Genomic DNA, 18,815 nt, shown 5'->3' on the forward strand with positions numbered 1-18,815 from the left:
TTGATTTAGTCAATCATTTATTTTCATCAGAATGGATTGATAGACATTTGTATGTTGGGTAGTAACCCAATGCTACTTTATTTCGTTGCTTAAATTGTTCTAGCTTTGGCCACAGAGAGATTTTTCAGTTGGCTCCTTTATCCCTTTGATATACCCCCATCATTTTGTGTGTGTGTGTGTGTGTGTGTGTGTGTGTGTATGTATGTGTATGTGTGTTAGCACTTTTTTTGCTTTCTGGCACAAGATGCTCCAGGCTTATCTTATATATTTCTTGCCTTGGTCTAAGAGTCAGTCCTTTGTCCAAGAGTCCTGATTCTTTCATTGAAAAGGGTATTAGCAACCAGGATCTGGGTGGTGGTTGTTTTCATTGCTATTGGGGTGTCATTGTGTCTAAATCCTCTAAGCTGCCATAGCAGCAAGATAGATGTGTGATTAGGAACCATTTATATATATATATATATATACACACATATTTATATGTGTAGCCATCTGTATGTATAGTAAGCTAAACATGAGTTCACACTGATGTCTCCAACTCTAATATCAATACATTATACATGGAGCATTCTATCCTTGCTTATCTGTAAACTCCTGCTCCAAGAGTGAAAAACTTGGCTTCCAACATCTGCCATCAATTTACTTTGTTCAATTCCAGAATATATATATATATATATATATATATATATATATATATATATATGCACACACACACACATATATATTCAGAATTTTTAACCTATAAGCCCATAACTTTATCCACTATAATGCAGTGCTTATGTACATTTGCTTTTGCTTCTGATCTTACAGACTCCACGCATTTTCAGAGTTACTTAGGTCAGCACCTTATTCCCCCACCCACTTCAGTGAGGTTCTTTTACATCTGTAATTCATTTAGATTCTTTTTTTTAGTATTTTGCCTTCCATCCTGGGATAGCCCACCTTCCTAATCGATTTTTTCATTTGCATACATTAAGGTTTACTCTGTGGCGTGAAGTTCTACAGGTTTTGACAAGTGCTTAATGTCTTGTATTTACCATTATTACATCACACAGAATACATCACTTCCCTAAAAGATCCCCTGTGCTTCACCTATTCAACTCCTTAACCCCCTTTGTAACTCCTGGAAAACTGTACCTTTTTGAAACTCTGGATTGGGACTAAACATCTCCAGAGGTAACCATCACAGTCAATGGATAGCTGATATGTTGTTTCTCTTATACAGGACTTATTTGAAACAGACTGGACATTTAATGTTTGGTGTATCATGTTTCTTAGAGATCAGGATTGTGGGCCTTTATTTTTATCTTGTTAGTATTTGTCTGAACAAAATAAAGCAAAATATCTCAAGTTGGAGGAAAAGATCTTTCTTTCAAAGAGGGGGAAGATGATGAATGAATTGAGAGGTCAAAAGAGTAAATGGACAGGTGATATTGATTTTATGTTTTTAATTTTCAAAGTTATGTTTGAAAAGATTTTATTGAATGATGACTCAATAAATTTAAAATTGTTACTTATATTTTATTGTCAAAGGGACCCATCCTTCCTTCCTCCTTCCTTTCTACCCTTCATCCTCTCCTTTTTTTCTCTTTCTTACTTCCTCATACACAAATGTTTACTGTGTACCTGTTAGTGAGTACCTATTTTTCCCCAGACATTATAATGGATACTGGAAATTAATAGGTAAAAAAAGTTATCCATGGCATCAAGGACTTTCCACATTATTTTTGAGGCCAGAAGATATGAAAGGACAATTACTATACAGTATTTGTTATATTGATACAATAGGCACACAAAGGAGTTAATCTGTCTTGGAGCGTCAGGGAAGGCAACAGAGATGATACCTGAGCCTTGGGAAGAGTGTTAATGTCTGAGACAGATAAATATACTGCATTCTAGGCAGGAAGTATAACCTATGGAAACATCTAGGTAGATTAGAGAGAGTGACAAAATTAAGGTGCTACCAGTTAATTAAACTGGAATGGAAGTGTCAGTCGAGGTGAGATGGAGATGGAAGTGGTGGTAGATCAGAGGCTAGACAAGTATGGCTCATGGAGGGCCTTGAGTTGAGATTTTATGCTGGAAAGAATGAGGAGACTACTCAAGGGTTTATGAACAAGGTAATGAATACATCATGTGACATTTTAAAAAGCTCTACTTGGCAAGAAACTGGTGGAGAGAATTAGGGAGGGTATGAATCTTAATCCTAGAAAACTTCGTAGACTACAGTCAGGATGGGAGATGATAAGAGTCTGCTTTAGGGCAATGACAGAGGCATGGAACAGCAAGGAAGTATTTGAGAAATATATTAATAAAAATAGGAAGCAATATGAGGAAGGAGGCAATGAAGTAATACTGAAGGGTAAAGTTGAGAAAGTTCTCTAAATCCTACTAATCTTTAATCTCATTTAAAGGAATTGGAACCTTGATGGCAAACAGGCACATTTTGTGCAATTTTATATTGAATATTTCATTAGTATATTTCCAAGAATGAGTGCTAAGAATTCCATAAAAATATTAATTCAGGAAGGAACATAGTCTAGATATTTCTTCTTATTAAGACATTAAATCTTATTTAAAGGAGAATATAAAAAAAATGAGTTCAGAGTTTGTGGCATATCCATGAAATGAAAATGAATTTAAGCTTAAAATTCTTCTCTGTTGTGAGGAAATTCTTGTTATGGTTTTTTGACATGTAATTCATAGAGACTGAAGTGTTCACCCATATTGGTATTCACAGTATCATTCTAGAGTTTAATCCAAATAAACTTTTTCTTTGGCAGGATGACTCTTTAAAGCAACTGCAGGTGGTTCATCAACCGTGGATCCTGCCAAGTGACACAGAAAGTGAAGGAGTGGAAACAGAACAAGAGAAACGTGAGTAGACACTGCTGTTTATTGACAAATTGCTTTCAGCCAAAGGACATCCATGATGATGGTATATGCCTTTCCCAATATCAAATGACGTCTGCAAAAAATTCAGACTTGTTTAGGGAGAACATGTAAAGATAAGCTATACTTTCGGTCTAAAAATCTTGATTCACTGATGTCTTAATTGTGGTGCAGAGGCCCATAAACTTAACTTTCTGAAAAGCAGTGTAGTACGTTAAAAGAAGGAATTATTATTTCTGAAGACCAACATAAAATATCCATTTGGAATGTGAATCGTCTTCTAATGCTGTAGATTTATATCATATAAATCTATATTTATATCATATATCATATCATATATACAGTGATAACTTGTGATTATTAAAAAGTTTCAAAGTATGTTAGGATTGGCTCGTTATTATATTTGAAATTATCATTATTGGTTATATGGATAAATTTATGTATGTAGAATTGTTCTAAGTTCACAAAACAAATTAATTTTATAATAGTAGTTAAGACAAAGAGAATATACAGCTCCTGATTTAAGTCATTGGATTATAATCATAACAAGAATGAATTACTATAATTTGGCATGACTCAGTGCATGCTCTCCAGGGGTTATTGACATTGTCAGACAGATGGGTTCAGCATGAAGATGAGAAGTTAGTGTCTGGATCATAGAGGAAAAACATCAATTTTTAAAATAATAAGGTATCAGAATCTTACTTTGTTTTCTTTACCAGTGGTAGCCTGCAGAGACAAATAAAAATTGTAAGTAGTAATGTAGCCCTCATGATAATTGGAGTGAAGCAATTAATTAACTATTCCCCTGAGCTGTAGTCATCAGAGATACCTGATATATTACACAGGTAGCATCATGATTCTGTACCCAGGGAGATCCAGGAAATTACTTTTCCAGGTTAAAAGGCATTTATAAAGATCCTTATCCCACTTCCATAACTGCAGGCTTATGTGGCCAGAGGGAGCACAGCCAGGAGAGGGACCTAAGAGGCAGGTGCTCAGGTGAGAGGAGGAGACAGCCCCAGTGTCACTCAGCCGACACATTCGAAATGCAGTGAATAACATAGTGACATTGTACAGATTCTAATGGAGGGAAACACCTTCTATAGAAAACAACTGATGAAGACTCAGAAAGTAGACTGTATTTCAAGCATGTACTATAGAGTAGTTTGGAAGATCTTTAATGCAAGGGATCCTAAGTAAAATAGTCTAGGAAAGGAGCAGCATAGGATACAAAGAAGAGCATCCCCCAAATCTGAAAGAATTACAAATGGCCCGGAACTTTAATGAAAACAAACGCAAGCACATTTATACCTCCTACTCCCCACACATTTAAACATACATAAGCTCTCATTCTAGAGTTTGGATTTAATAATTTTCATCAAATTCTTTTGAGGTCTTCATAAATTTTGCATTAAATAAATCCTTCAAGCGAATGTGTGTGTATATGTGTGTGCGTGCGTGCACACGTGTGTATTGTATAAAGACAATATGTGTAATTGGGCTAGCTGTACTCTCTCAGATTCAACATCCAGGTGCCCAAAGTGGGCATGACCAGGTAAACAACACCCTTACAGGATGCACAGTGTATTAATTCTATGAATTAATTCATACTATAACTTTTGTGCTATAACTTTTAATGAACTAAAAACTAAAATCAAGAAAATAATCAATCAGAAGTATATTTAAGCCAAGTCCAAATTCAGACTTACTTATTTTCCCTGAAATCCATATGTCTCCATCAGTATTAAGTCTGGAAAACAGCTTACTAATGCAAAGGAGATTAAAAACCCCCAGAACTTTCTTCAACCCTTTTCCTCTAATCATATTGCCTTTCTGCCATATACTTTCACAAGATTTTGATGATAAGTTGTTATCATCGTCTCTTCTATTAGGGTGCAAATTCTTTGAGGGAAGGAATCTGTTTTCTTCATCTTATTTAGCTACATAATAAGACCTCAATAAATATCTGAAAATTTAATAGATGAATGAATGTATAGGTTTCTTGGGTACTTTCTAACTTGTTTGTCAGGACAGTTATAAATATGAAACAAATAAAATGAATAATAATTGTGACTGAATAATTGTCATGAAAATTATTTATAGTTTTATTAAAATTTTAACATTGGATTTATAGTTTAGCCATAGATTTTGCCATATGGTCTATCAGTCACTCTGAAGAAGGTCATTCTTAAACTCTCCTAACCATAGACCTAGAACCAAAAATATTTGATTTCAGTAATGTCATACTTGGAGGTGACCCTTGACAATGGTAAATTGTTTGAAATAAAATCAGGGTTTAAAAATAATTAGGTGGTAATAGGAGCCATCAGGAAATGGAATGCTAGCTAGCAGTGCAGCCAAACTCATAGTACAGAGATACGAATACTTTTCCAGAGCGGCATCCAACATTCAAGTATAGAACAAGTGTAAGATGGAGCCACTGAGGTTCTGATACTTGTGTTCAATGTATGAGTTTTGTGGAACAGCTGGCAAGATATGTATAGATCTTCTACCTCTTTATTTTCTCAGTGAAAGAAAATAAATGACATAAGTCTATGTGAACCCAGCATCTGATTTATAGTCTAGAGGCTCATATATTAGAAATTTATGAGTGAGGAAAAGGACACGATTCATCATTCCAATGGTAACACCTGTTTCTTGACTCAGCTTTCTATAAATTATACGTAGGTAATTTTATGGAATTTTCAGATTTCTCCTGAGACAAAATTATCATGGTGGAAAGTTTCCAAATAATGTTGGGATCTTTGTAGTGGTGCATATTTCTTATTGCTTCATTTTAAAATAAGACTTAGTACAAGTAAGTTTTATAAAAGCACCATTTAGGAAAAGATGTCTTGAATAATTCAACGGGAAGCTTTAAACACTTTTATTGTAAACAAGATAAACAGAACCCTTAAGTAGGCTTTTTATCTACTCTGATTTTTGTATAGAAGTCTACATCACAAGTTTAAAAAACTCATGTCAGGAGTGTGTTTGTTTTTAATCTCTCAGATTACTATCTGAAGTCACTAAATAACTCAAATTACAGATATTTGAATCTACTGGGGTACTTCATAGTCATGGACTCCATTTCAAACCTAGTGAATCAGAATCTCTGTGCATGGGACTCTAAATTCTGCATTTCTAATAAACTCCTCAGTTGATCTTTGCTTATTCTAAAGATTGAGAAATATTGTAATGAAAAGTCCAATGAATCAGACAGTTGTGTTTTCAGAATTGTCTCTATAGTGTTGTTAAACTTTGGACTTTGTTTCTCTAAGCTGCTTTTCCACCTGTAAGTTAAGATTGGATGTAAAATGTAAGGATGGTGCAGAAGAAAGGCTGAAATTTGAGGGAATAAACATGGAGTAAAATTGAGGGTCAGGTCCCTTAGTCTGTGGATTCAACATCTCCAAAGGCACAAAGTCATTAAACAGCTACAGTCTAGCCAGCCAGCACCCTCTAACTATATTTTGGATTTTTAAACATGAATAAGCGAACCAAAAACAAGCAAACAAATGAAAAACCAAACAAACAAAACAGCAGAGATGCCCGAAATAAAGAAATAAGAGCCAGAGTAAGTGGGAGCTAATGCTGTGGTGGCTCATTGAGACCTAAGATTTGGATATAGGTCTTAGGCCGTGGGGTCTGAAGTCTTACTGTACATAAAAACTGCTGATTTGGCCCTGGGTCTGCTTAAGGCAGGGGAGCTTGTATGATGATGTTGTATAAAGCCTGATACCTGGAAAAGCTGCCTCAGGTATGAAAAGGGAAACAAAATACCTGTACTTTCCAGCTGTGGAAAACAACAAGAAAGTTTACTATCTGTTCTAAGGTTTGGATGAAAAATATAAATGTATTCATCAGAAATCAAATTCTCAGGTTTGTACTTTGATGGTTGGGTCCCAACTTAAACTATCTATATTATTAGGAACCCAAAATTATAATAAAAATTGGGCAGCCTCATTAAATATATTTTGAATTAACAGAAGTTAATATTAAAGGTAAAATTTGGCAACTTTGCTTGAACACTTAGTACTAATTTTGATAGTAATATCATGTCATTTAATAGGGGGTTATATTTAAATGTCCTTTCCTTCTGTATATATTTTTGTGTTAATGCTAATTTAAAATTTTCAGCATTCATATTTATCTCTTACAAAAGCATGACACAAGATCTACATTAATTTTTTATTCTGTTATGTCAGAGGATTTAAAAACAGTAAACATTTTAGTTTACAATAATTTAGAATTCCAGAAAAGTTGCAAAGATAATACAGAGAATTTCCATATTCCCTTCACACAGTTTCCCTTATGGTTAACATGTCACATTACATTGGTAAATTTACAAAACTAATAAACCAATACTACTATTAACTGACCCTCAGACTTTATTTACTCATGTTTCCTTAATCCCTGCTAGTCTGTAACTGTCTCTCAGTCTTTCCTTATTCTCCATGACCTTGAACCTTTTGAGGAGTTGTATTCCTCAGGAGTTTTGTAGAATGTCCCTTGATTGGGATTTGTCTAATAGTTTTCTCATGATTAGACTGTGGTTATGTATTTTGGGGAAAAAGACCAAGAAGGTGAAACGCCCTCATCATTTAATATCGGAGAATATGTGCTATTAATGTAATGTTACCCTACACCACCAGGCTAAGGTAGAGTTTTCTGGCTTCTCCATTGTAAAGTTACTTTTAACCCATCTTTTTATACAGTTCTTTGGAAGCAAGTCACTAATTCTTGCCTGCATTCAAGGACTATGTCATCCAGATGACTTCTGGCCTCTATAGTTTCTGTTAAGATGTTAGCTGCTACCATTATTAAAGACCCTTTGTATAAGATATGTTGTTTTCTCTCTGCTTTAAAGATTCTTTCTTGGTCTTTGTCTTTGATAAAGTGACATGTAGGTGTGGATTTCATTGAGTCTATCCCACTGGAGTTTTTTGAGCTTCTTGGATATGTAGATTAATGTTTTCATAAAATGTGTGAAGTTTTCAGCCATTATTTCCTCAAATATTCTTTCTGCCCCTTTTTTTCTTACCTGTCCTTTGGGGGCTCCAATTACATGTATTGTATTTAGTATGCTCGCTGGTGTCCCACAGGGCCTCTGAGGAACTGTTCATTTTTCTTTTCTGTGTGTGTGTGTGTGTGTGTGTGTGTGTGTGTGTGTCCCTCAGGCTGGATTTGGATTGACCTGTCTTAATCTCTTTGATTTTTTCTTATGCTAGCTCAAATCTGTTGGTGAGCCCCTCTAGGGAATTTTTCATTTTAATTCCAGAATTTCTGTTTTTTTCCTTTTATAATTTGTATCTCTTTGTCATAGTCTCCATTTGGTGGGAGCTTATTCTTATACTTTAATCTATTTTACATGATTTCCTTTAGTTCTTTGACTATATTTCTAGTAGTTGACTAAAAGTCTTTGTCTAGAAATTCCATCATCTGGGCTTCCTCAGGGAGAATTTCTTTTGACTGCCTTTTTCCCCCCATTTATGGGCCATACTTTCATGTTTATGGTGATATCATGATTTATAAATCATGTCATTTTTTTGTTGTTGTTGAAAACTGTACATTTAATATAATATAATGTGGCCACTCTGGAGATCGGACCATCCCCACCCTCCAGGGTTTGTTGTTGCTGCTGTTTTTTCTTATTGTTATTGCTACTTTTTGTTTACTAACTTTCCTAAACTAATTCTGTAAAGTCTATATAATTTGTTGTACACAGATACTGAAGTCTTTGCTCAGTAGCTTAGTTGTTAGCTAATGGCTGGACAAAGTATTGAGGCATGCCATGAACACTCCAGAAGTTTACAGCTCTGCTTACACAGAGCTTCTAAGTCAATCAGAGGTGAGAGGTAGATCCGTATCGGGTCTTTCCTGAGCAGATGCATAGCACTGCACATCTGTGTGGCATTTCTAAATCTACACGCCTAGGTCAGAGCTTTTGAAAGCCTCCTATGGACGTATCACTTACTGTATTTAAAAAAAATTTTTTTTGGTAAGCGTTTTGTTTGCCTCAGGAAGCTGCTGTATAAAACTATAGCCCCTGATTGTTTTTGACAAATGTTATATGGACAGGGTAGCTCATTGAGTGAGCTCTAATTCAGGTCAAACAAACAAACAAACAAACAAACAAAACATTCAAGTGAGGCATTTCCAGGCAGCTTGCATATAGGTCAAATAGTGACAGCTCTCTAGGTATTTGGGGAAACTCTAAACCTGTTCTGCTCCCTCTAGTGGACCATAGGCTGTTTGTTTCATAGCTACCATCATTGTGAGGATGCTGATTTTCAAGGCTCCCACAGAGCAGGTAATACTGGGTAAAATAAAACCCTACGTAGTCATGTTTCTATTGAGATTCAACTGCTTTTCTTTAATAAATATTCTGTGTATTGTTGCAAGCCTTCGATAAATTTCCAGAGTTCTGAAAAAGTTGATTTTAGTGATTCTTGCTCATGTTGTGTTCTCATTGCATTTATAGAGGAGCACATTTTTTGAGATCTCTATACCTGCATTCCAGAAGTGCTTCTCCTCCCCTATTTTTCTTGATTTTATCAGCCTAGTTTCCTCTTTGTTTGAGGAACGGGAGTATGCTATCTTCGTAATAGGTTATAAAATTGGACAATATCTGCTTCTTAAAGTCCTGTCTCATGAGAAGCTATTAAAAACAAATTTGTGGTAAAATAAGTTTTGAGAAATTCTACATATCATTGTATTTGAGAGGCTCTCAATTGTAAGACATACCATTGACATCCCTTTTCAAGAGAAGCAAGGCAGCTCTATAGTTTTAAGTGAACAGATCAAGTGTAATCAGCATCCTGGCTTCAAATGGGGGAAAATATTGTTCATTGTTGACTTGAAAAAATACTATAGAGTCTCTTCTAAAATATTTACATAGTAAAGTCACTGGATAGCCCGACAGCAACAAGATCTACTTGATTGTGTTTATCCCAGGTTTTTTTTCATATTAAGTCCTTTTTGCAGAATGCCTATTAATGCCTATTTTCTAGAATGCCTGTAATTTGCAGAATGCCTATTAACTGCTGGAAGAACAAGTATTCTGGGATTTTAGGAAGTGCTAAACTAATCTAATCCTCTCAACCTCAACTCTTTCAATTCAGTGAAGAAGAAATTGATGCTCTAAGAGATTGTGGGCTTGCCATGTCCCCCAGTTAATAGCAGAGGCGGGAGTAGAACCAAGAGCTCTTCTTTGGATCCAGCGATGTTTACCTCTATTGCCTCATCTTTCACTAATACCTCCCTTCATTCCCCTTTCCAGGGGGTGACACAGTTTATGCTGCGACTCTTGAGAACCAAAGTGCTTAGAGCAGTAAGTGGGGCTGTGGGATTCTGCTCTCCACCTGGGATTTGGCCAGGCTTTTCACCTTGAAGAAAAACCTTTGTTCTCCTTAACCAAACATCAGGTCATTTCTTTCCAGGCAGTCTCCCAAGATTTGTATGTGCACAGTGCTTGAGGCAGTGGTGTGAGGGTACCACAGATGATTATTTGCCAGTCCCAAGATAAGGACTAACACCCTATCAAGTGAAGGGTAGAAGAGGTGGGTAGAGGAGCAGCAGACTGTAGATAACAGAAAGACCAAAGTGAGTTAATAGACAATTATGTTAAAGTGTCAGGCTACATTATACTTGGAATTCCCAAGATTTTAATGGTATTAGGTTGTGGCATCAGAAATACAGACTAGAATGAAACATTTTTAGATTATTGCATTTTGTTTTCATAGAGTGAGAAAATATTAATATTATATTAATACTTATATTAATATAAACATAGTGCCAGATGCATAGTATATGCTTGGTAAATATTAGTTAATTCTAAGTTTTTACTTTTAGGCTAAGCATATATCGTATGAAATGGTTGCTATCTATTTTAAAAAATTAATGACAATATTAATGTATCTTCTGTCCCACAATGACTTTTGTCTCTCACTTACTGTTAGGTTTCTATCTACCATTACTGATATTATTAATGAGGTTGTTCTTACTCCTGCATGGAATTTCTTCCTAGCACTTGCTAGGTTCTCACTTCAATTTACTAATGGACTCATTTTTTAAATTGTGAACACACACTTTTAATATTCTCAGTGGGAGTCTAATTTCCTCTTTTTAGATGCTATGATGGAGTGGGAAAAAAACTAGGAGTCAGGAGATGCATTTAAGGTCCTATTTCTTCCCTGTGGTCCCCAGGCTAATAAATTGCAGAGAAAGGGCTGACACTCAGGTGCATCTATAATTGTTCAATTCTCAGATTTTAACTCTCAGAGATACATTAACTACATGGGAATAAAGGAGAATGCTCTCCTCCAAGGTTCTCTGCCAAATACTTTTTGCCTTTTACTTACTAACCAGGAATGATTTATCTTTTCACTTGTGAAGCTACAGCTCGTTTTTCTGTTTTTCTTAATTATTCTATGTCTTTTACATTCAACTTGTTGCCTTTAATATGCCTTGACATTGCAGAAGAGAGAAGGATTTTATAACCCTAATTTGGGGCAAAAAGAGTGACCACTCCCTTGGGTGGGCTCATGGGTGGTATGACTGTCTTATGCAATGCTCTTACATATTATCCCAGGCTGTAAGAGGTCATCTCATATCTACTAATTGGGATACCTGCAGCCATACGATCTTTGATCTCAACCTACCTTATTATTTCATTCTTCTTTTTCTTGCTACTTCAGACTTGTGCTTACTTTTCTCAAGCTAAATTTTAAAAAACCAATTAATGAACTATTCCTTCCAGAAGATGCTACATTTTCATTGTCTCTGCTAGGCTAAAAGTTTACTAGCATAATCTCTTAGGAGGTAGTGGAATATTTGTTATTAGGATCTGGCAAGAAATCCTAGCCTGAAAATAGACACTGTAGCTTAAGAAACTATTTGTGTAGGCATAATAAAGAGGGTATATGAAGATAGACTAGGAGTTCTAAGCACAGAATTTCAAAAATGTGGCATAATAAATCTTTTTCACTGAGAGAATTAGCATATATTCTAATAGATATATAATTTAATAATAAATTGGGAAAATTGACACATGGCCTAACATAAATAAAACTACAAAGTCTATTTGGGGGATTTATTTAGAATTATAGCATTCAGTTTCTCCTTAAAGCCTACTATGAGTAATTGACATTTTAAGGCTTATATAGAAACATATGTATCTCTAAAAAAGGAGAGAATGGAAGAGTACTGACATTTATTACATTTTTGCTGTTATGTGCTATGTAGTATCTCCTTTAATTCTTGTGACAACTTGATGTGTAGGTGGTATTACTGATTTTACAAACTCAGATTTGTTAAAAACCTCTTCCCAAGGATATACAATTAGTAAGTGCAATTTAATTCTAGCTTAATCCAAAGCCATATGTTCTACTCTGAAATGTCATTGCATTTCTAAAAGCTTAAAAAAGGAGGGAGGGGGAGGGAATGTGTGTATAGATAGTATCAAGAAAGGAATTATTTCACTGAGCACTGAAAGAATTTGTATCGTAAAGAAAACACTATAAAACATGAAAATAAGGAAAAGTGACATATAAAGAAACAAGCAGTAATACATTTGGGTAGGAAATCTGCTTTTAATATAAACTTCAATTTGATTTACTTATATTTACACTGTGCTCCAAATTATTATCTATAGGCAAAGTCATCCAGAAAATTAAAGGCGGCATATGTGATAAACATAAAAATTAAAATTTTGACAGAATAAAATAAATAACATTTAGTAATTACATTAAGCATGTTTTCAATCCCATAGTATGCTATTAAAAATAGAACAACTGTTCAAAGCATGCTGCCAGATTTCTTCAAAATGACTTGTTTTGAAATGTTGACTAAATATTCCGAAACTGTATATCAACTTTAGTATAATTAAACATTCTTCAGACCAAAAACATAGCTTTTTTTCTATATTCATAAGCATAAATTATACATGACTCCCCTTCATATTAGGACATAAAGGTTTATCCATTTGTTAACATTTAAAATGATGTTCTGAAAGTTTCTGCTAGTTATATAAGGCTTTATAATTTATAAGTTGCTTCCACATATTTAATTCCAAAAATTAAGCTGTTAGGGAAAATTTAGTCTTACTATTCTTATTTTACACTGTAAGTGTTCAACACATATTTATTTAATAAATATTTATACATTCAGTATTTACTTAATAAATATTTACTAAATGAATTGAATGAATGAATGAATGAATGAATGAATAAATTTAGTTCAAACTGGTTAAGTGACTCGAAGATCACTTGAGCAGCGGCCAAGCCTCAGTCTCCTCTTCTGATTATTCAGAGCCCATAATGTCTCTCAAACATAGACAAATGTGTATAATAAATGATTTATTGATATACACAGCAAAACACGATACATTCAGCGACGCTGCACATGTTCAGTGTGTTGTTCCTCTGTCGTAACGATGGTTCCATCAGAGTTACAATGAACATGGTGCATTCACACAGCATTTACATCAGTCCCTACACATGCCTGTGTGATGCACTGCCCCAGGCGATTTGTGTTGCCGTTTTTCACTGAATAAACCACTCAAGAAGAAAGAAGAGGGTTCTAATCTGTAAACAAAAATAGTATCTTTATTAAGATATTATTTATCTAGACTTTATGGCTACTCTCTCGTTGCTTGTTCTTTCCCCCACCAAAGCTGCTTCATTTCTTACATTCCCACAGTTATGGGGAATAATGGGCTACCCCCTGTACGGGCAGTCCCGCTTCACTAAGGCTGGACACCTAAGTCAGTTGCCGTACAAGAATGTTACGCCAAAGTTCAGTTCAGAAACTTGAGATCGTTTACTTCTGTCTCTTATTCCTGTTGTGCTTGGCTACTCTGCCTTGCCCCACTGCCCCTATCAAAATAAAATCTTCTCATGTATTTGTATTCTTAACCACTGTTGACATATTTCCCGGATCTTTCCACTGTGGCCTATGGAACAGGAATTTGATTTGCAAACTGATCATTCTTCAGTGCTATTCAAAGGACACTCTCCACGCCTTTTTTGCCGTATTTGAAATGTTCCTAGAAGACATTGCTTCCCTTTTAGCCTTCACCAGGGAAAGCTGCTCTTTTCAGTTGCCATGTGTCAAGCACCATGAGATAACATTAATATTCTACCTGAAATTCTCCTTCTTTTTAGGCTTATGCCATTTGTCCTGTTTTCCTGTGTCTTTCCTTGTCACTATCATCTCATCAGTCACTGCTGTTTTTTCGTGTGGGGTGCTGACATTTGGTTCATTGGTTTCCTCTCTACCACACTCTTATCATTAGGAAATTTTAACTTTCATTTGGGTTATTTATCCAATGTCCTACCATTAAAATTCCTTGGCCCTCTCAAGTCTAGCGCTCTCCTAAGGAAGTGTAATTTTTTTTCTTATCAAAGGTGAAATAGCATCCTACTCGAAGATCTTAGATTACTATAATCTACAATCTACCCAAACCTTCTACCTTTCAGATTCTCTATTTCCCACTAAACCCACACTTCAGTCTTCCTTTGGTACCCAGACACTTCACTACTCCTTTTTCTTCAAGTATGCCAGACCACAGCTGGCTTCATCCTTCAGCCTAAGGTCCGTGCTACATAGAACAGTGATGTTCATCTCTTGGGAACTTGTAAGAAATGCAGTTTCCTTGGCCCCATCCGACATCTACTCAGTCAGAAACTCTAATAGTGGACTCCAGCAATCTGTGCTTTTTGTTTTTGTTTTTCATAAATTTATTTATTTTTTGCTGTGTCAGGTCTTCCTTGCTGAGCACGGGCTTTCTCTAGTTATGGCAAGCAGGCGCTACTCTTTGTTGCGGTGCGCGGACTTCTCATTGCGGTGGCTTCTCTTGTTGCGGAGCACGGGCTCTAGGTGCGCGGGCTTCAGTAGTTGTGGCTCATGGACTCTAGAGCACAGGCTCAGTAGTTGTGGCACATGGGCTTAGTTGCTCTGCGGCATGTGGGATCTTCCCGGACCAGGGATCGAACCCGTGTCCCCTGCATTGGCAGGCGGATTCTTAACCACTGTGCCACCAGGGAAGTAACAATCTGTTTTAAAAGCCCTCCAGGTGATTCTGATAACTTAAAATTTAAGGGAACCACTAATATAGAGCATTAATTCAACTGCTCTCTTGCCAGAGCCTCTAATATCTTTGGGTGGTAAAGGACATTCAAATGTGAATACATCATTATTTTATTCAAAGCCCCTCTATGTGTAAGATTTCTAAAAATTTACCAAGTTCTCCAACTTTATTCAGCATCTACTTTACATATAAAATCACCACCTTGAATCCAAATGTTTTTGTAGTTCTTATTCATCTAAATTTGAATTTTCTAAAACTGTCAAATACCAAATGCTTAATGATACTTCCAAAGGTGTTTCCCTTTATAACTCTCCTCTGTGGAGGAGGCTGAGCGAGGCTAACTTGCTCAAGGTCATGTGCATGAGAAGGGGTTGAGCCAGAATTTGAACTCAGGTCAATCTGAGTACAAAACCCATGCTTTTATATCTTGCTTCTAAATTTTGTGAAACAGCCATTGCATTGCCATGCCTCTTTCCTCTAGCTGAAGCAGTATTTACCATTGTAGAATTTTAAAAAGTGAGTTATATAAAAATCTATTATCAAATAACTTTGATAAATATCAGGTAAAATAGTTCTCTTTATTATAAGACTTCTAAGAGCCTTTAATATGCTGGTGTGTATTTTGATCCTCCAAAAGGCCGATGGTATATTGCTGTTGCAAAGTCTTTGATCAAGGAACCGTTTGTTTGTGGATCATCTATATTAACAGCCTGCAGGACTAGTGTTCCAAGATCTGCTTTGGAAAACTTGGGCTTCATCTATTTCCTTTCTCTCCAAGAAATGTGAAGGTTTATCTCCCCTGATGCCCTTATTTCACTTTCTTTGATCTTCTGTTTTATTTCCCCACTCTTTTTAACTAGAATACTCATGTCCCCTTGTCCTACTAGGCACTGCTCTTCTGCCTCAGGGATGTATTCAGAGGAATTACATTTAGTGTTTAATATTATGCGCCAAGCATTAAAAATATAGGGTATACATGTAAATATGCACTACTTCATGCAAATCTCATAATAATTTTGTGACAATTACGTTAAATTACAAATGTTATAGCATCACAATATGTGACATGTATATATCCAATCCTGAATATTCTGTGTTATGGTAGCAGTCTGTAGAGCATGACTTTCCTGCCAAACCCGTGCTGGGCGTAAAAATTTATGACTGTGATTTAGATGGGATCTTCCTACAATCCACGTATATATTCATAACACTATCTGGAGGGGCATTTTGCCCTAGTGTTTATTTAAGATCAGAAAAGGTTTAAATTGAAAATGACTGAACTATGAAATGAGAACATACACGCCATTAAACAGTTAACTTGTGTGTCATTGCAGTCACTATATACTCTGAGTGTAGTTTCGATATTAATTTCAGTTCATCCTCATTAGGAATTGGTCAAACTGCAAGGGAACTGTGTTTAATGGACTTTTTCTTCCTGGTCCAGCGTATGACCTCTTCTTCTTTCATTGCGCAGGTCCTGCTGATCTTCTTCTCTGTGTACCGTGCTCTTCTTGTCCTGCACTGGTCTACTCTGGTAGGTTTGCTCAGGGCACTTAATGTCAATGTCAGGGAATGATGGGCACCACTTGCAACTACTTGAAGTTCAGATTTTTTTAAAATACATAGTCCTCGTGACCTATAATGAGAAAAAGATTTTCCTCCAACTGCTCTGCATGATGTTTTCTCTTTGTTTTTGTGATTTGCATGGATCTCATGCTCCTCATCGAGTCTGTAGTCTCTTGTGCTGAGGAAGTGGGAGGAGGATTTCAAACCCCTTCTTCCTGGCAGGAAAATGACTTTTAGGTATATGTGAGATGAGAACATATACCCCCCTTTGTGCAGACCATGGACTCTATGACACCATTAAATATATCTTAGAGATACAGCATCTCAAAACAATTTCACATCCGTGGACATGAGGTTACTCTATGGGCTGGATATATAAAGATGAACAATTCTCAGTATCTTCTCTCAAGCATGTTACAGAGGGAAGTAAAGGGTTGAGTGTGCCCTTAGCACTCATAGAATCATGAAATACCAAAATAAGAAAGAATTTGAGAACTATCTACTTCTCTTCCCATCTCACGCTCGTCTCTTCTCTGCAATATCCCCACCAAACAGTTCACTAGCTTCTGTATGGGCAGCTTGAGTAATGCGAGTACACCACCTCCTGTGCTCTGCTCTAGTCGCTCAGTGACCCAATCGTTTTGTATTAAGAAATCACCTAAAGAAATAATTTCTTCAATGCTGTGTAGTTATCAGAATATTATTATGCTCATTGCACATGTTTTATAATAAAACTTGGAAAATGTAAAAAATGGAAACAACCTAATGGCCAACAAAAGAGAATTGATTTTTAAAAATTACAGCAATCTATATAATGGAATAATGTGCATCTCTTATAAAGAATGAGATATATATTAACTCGATATATACATAGATTTGTACTGATATTAACTGAATCCATCTATCTATATCGATATATACTTTGATGTGGAAACAGTTTTTACAATATTGTTACATAAAAAAGTGAGTTACAAGACAGTATACTAGATACAATTCTTTTTTTGTTATATATAATGCATAGACACATACACAATCATATACAGATGATTCTTGAACAATGTGGGAGTTAGGGCACCGATTCTCTACATAGTTGAAAATCCTCATATAACTTCACAGTCAACCCTCCATATCTGAGGTTTCACATCTGTGGAGTCAATCAACCATGGATTGTGTAATACTGTAGTGTGCATTTATGGGAAAAAAATCTACATGTAAGTGGACCTGCACAGTTCAAACCCATCTTGTTCAAGGGTCAACTGTATTTCCATCTGCAGAATACTGTCTGGATGGTTAAAAAAAAATGTCTTGAAAAGCTATCTGCACCCCCATGTTCATTGCAGCATTATTTACAAGAACCAAGATACAGAAAAACCTAAGTGTCCATCAATGGATGAATAAATAAATAAAATGTGATATACACACACACACACACACACACACACACACACAATGGAATATTATTTAAACATAAAAAATAATGAAATCTTGCCATTTGCAACAATATGGACAGAACTTGAGGCCATTATACTAAGTTAAATTACTCAGACAGAGAAAAACAAATACCATATTATCTCATTTATACATGGAATCTAAACAAAACACCAAACTCATAGATACAGAGAACTGATTGGTGGTTTCCAGAGGCAGGAGGTGGGCAAAATGGATGAAGGTGGTCAAAAGGTATAAAATTCCAGTTGTAAAATAAATAAGTCCTGGGGATGTAATGTACAGCATGGTGACCAAAAACAAACAAACAAAAAACACATGAATTTCTTATGTTGTACAAATGTTTAAAACCTACTTTAAAAGAAATTACTCTCCTATTTTGCTCCAAAATCTGAATCCTCATAGCTTCCTTCTTTCTAGTTCTGTTTTTTTTTTGTATCACAAGCAAAAATTGTATCCCTCTTCTACGTAACAACTCTACCATTGCAGGAGCGCAAAGATCATGTGGTTCTCTTTCTTAGTCCTTCAAATGTTCTTTGCATGACATACAGGCATACTGCCCTTCAGACTAAGAGATCCAAATGAGTAAATCATTCATGTGGTTTATACTAAATAAAGGCCTCCAGTGAATCAGGAACTATGCCACAGAAGGACACATCACTGTCACAGGTGACAGAAGCTTACTAGATGATGAAGTCACACATTAAACATTACTTACATGCAATAATGATGATTATTATTATATAAGCATTAGGTTGAGATAAGTGCATGCAGCAGGGGGATCCTAGCTTGACTACTGGTCAAAGGGCCCTGAGAAAAT

General features: G+C 35.8%; 1 protein-coding gene across 1 annotated transcript in view; it reads left to right on the forward strand.

Moving 5' to 3' along the window:
* LOC309646883 (uncharacterized protein C8orf34 homolog) overlaps window positions 1-18,815 on the forward strand; it is a 351,104-nt gene that overhangs the window by 306,843 nt on the left and 25,446 nt on the right. Inside the window, 2 exon segments of the mRNA XM_082433666.1 lie at window positions 2,781-2,874; window positions 16,458-16,517. Coding sequence (XP_082289792.1) covers window positions 2,781-2,874; window positions 16,458-16,517 — 154 coding nt within the window.

This window comes from Balaenoptera physalus (assembly GCF_965194825.1).
Source record: "Balaenoptera physalus genome assembly, chromosome: 17".
Classification (NCBI taxonomy): Eukaryota; Metazoa; Chordata; class Mammalia; order Artiodactyla; family Balaenopteridae; genus Balaenoptera; species Balaenoptera physalus.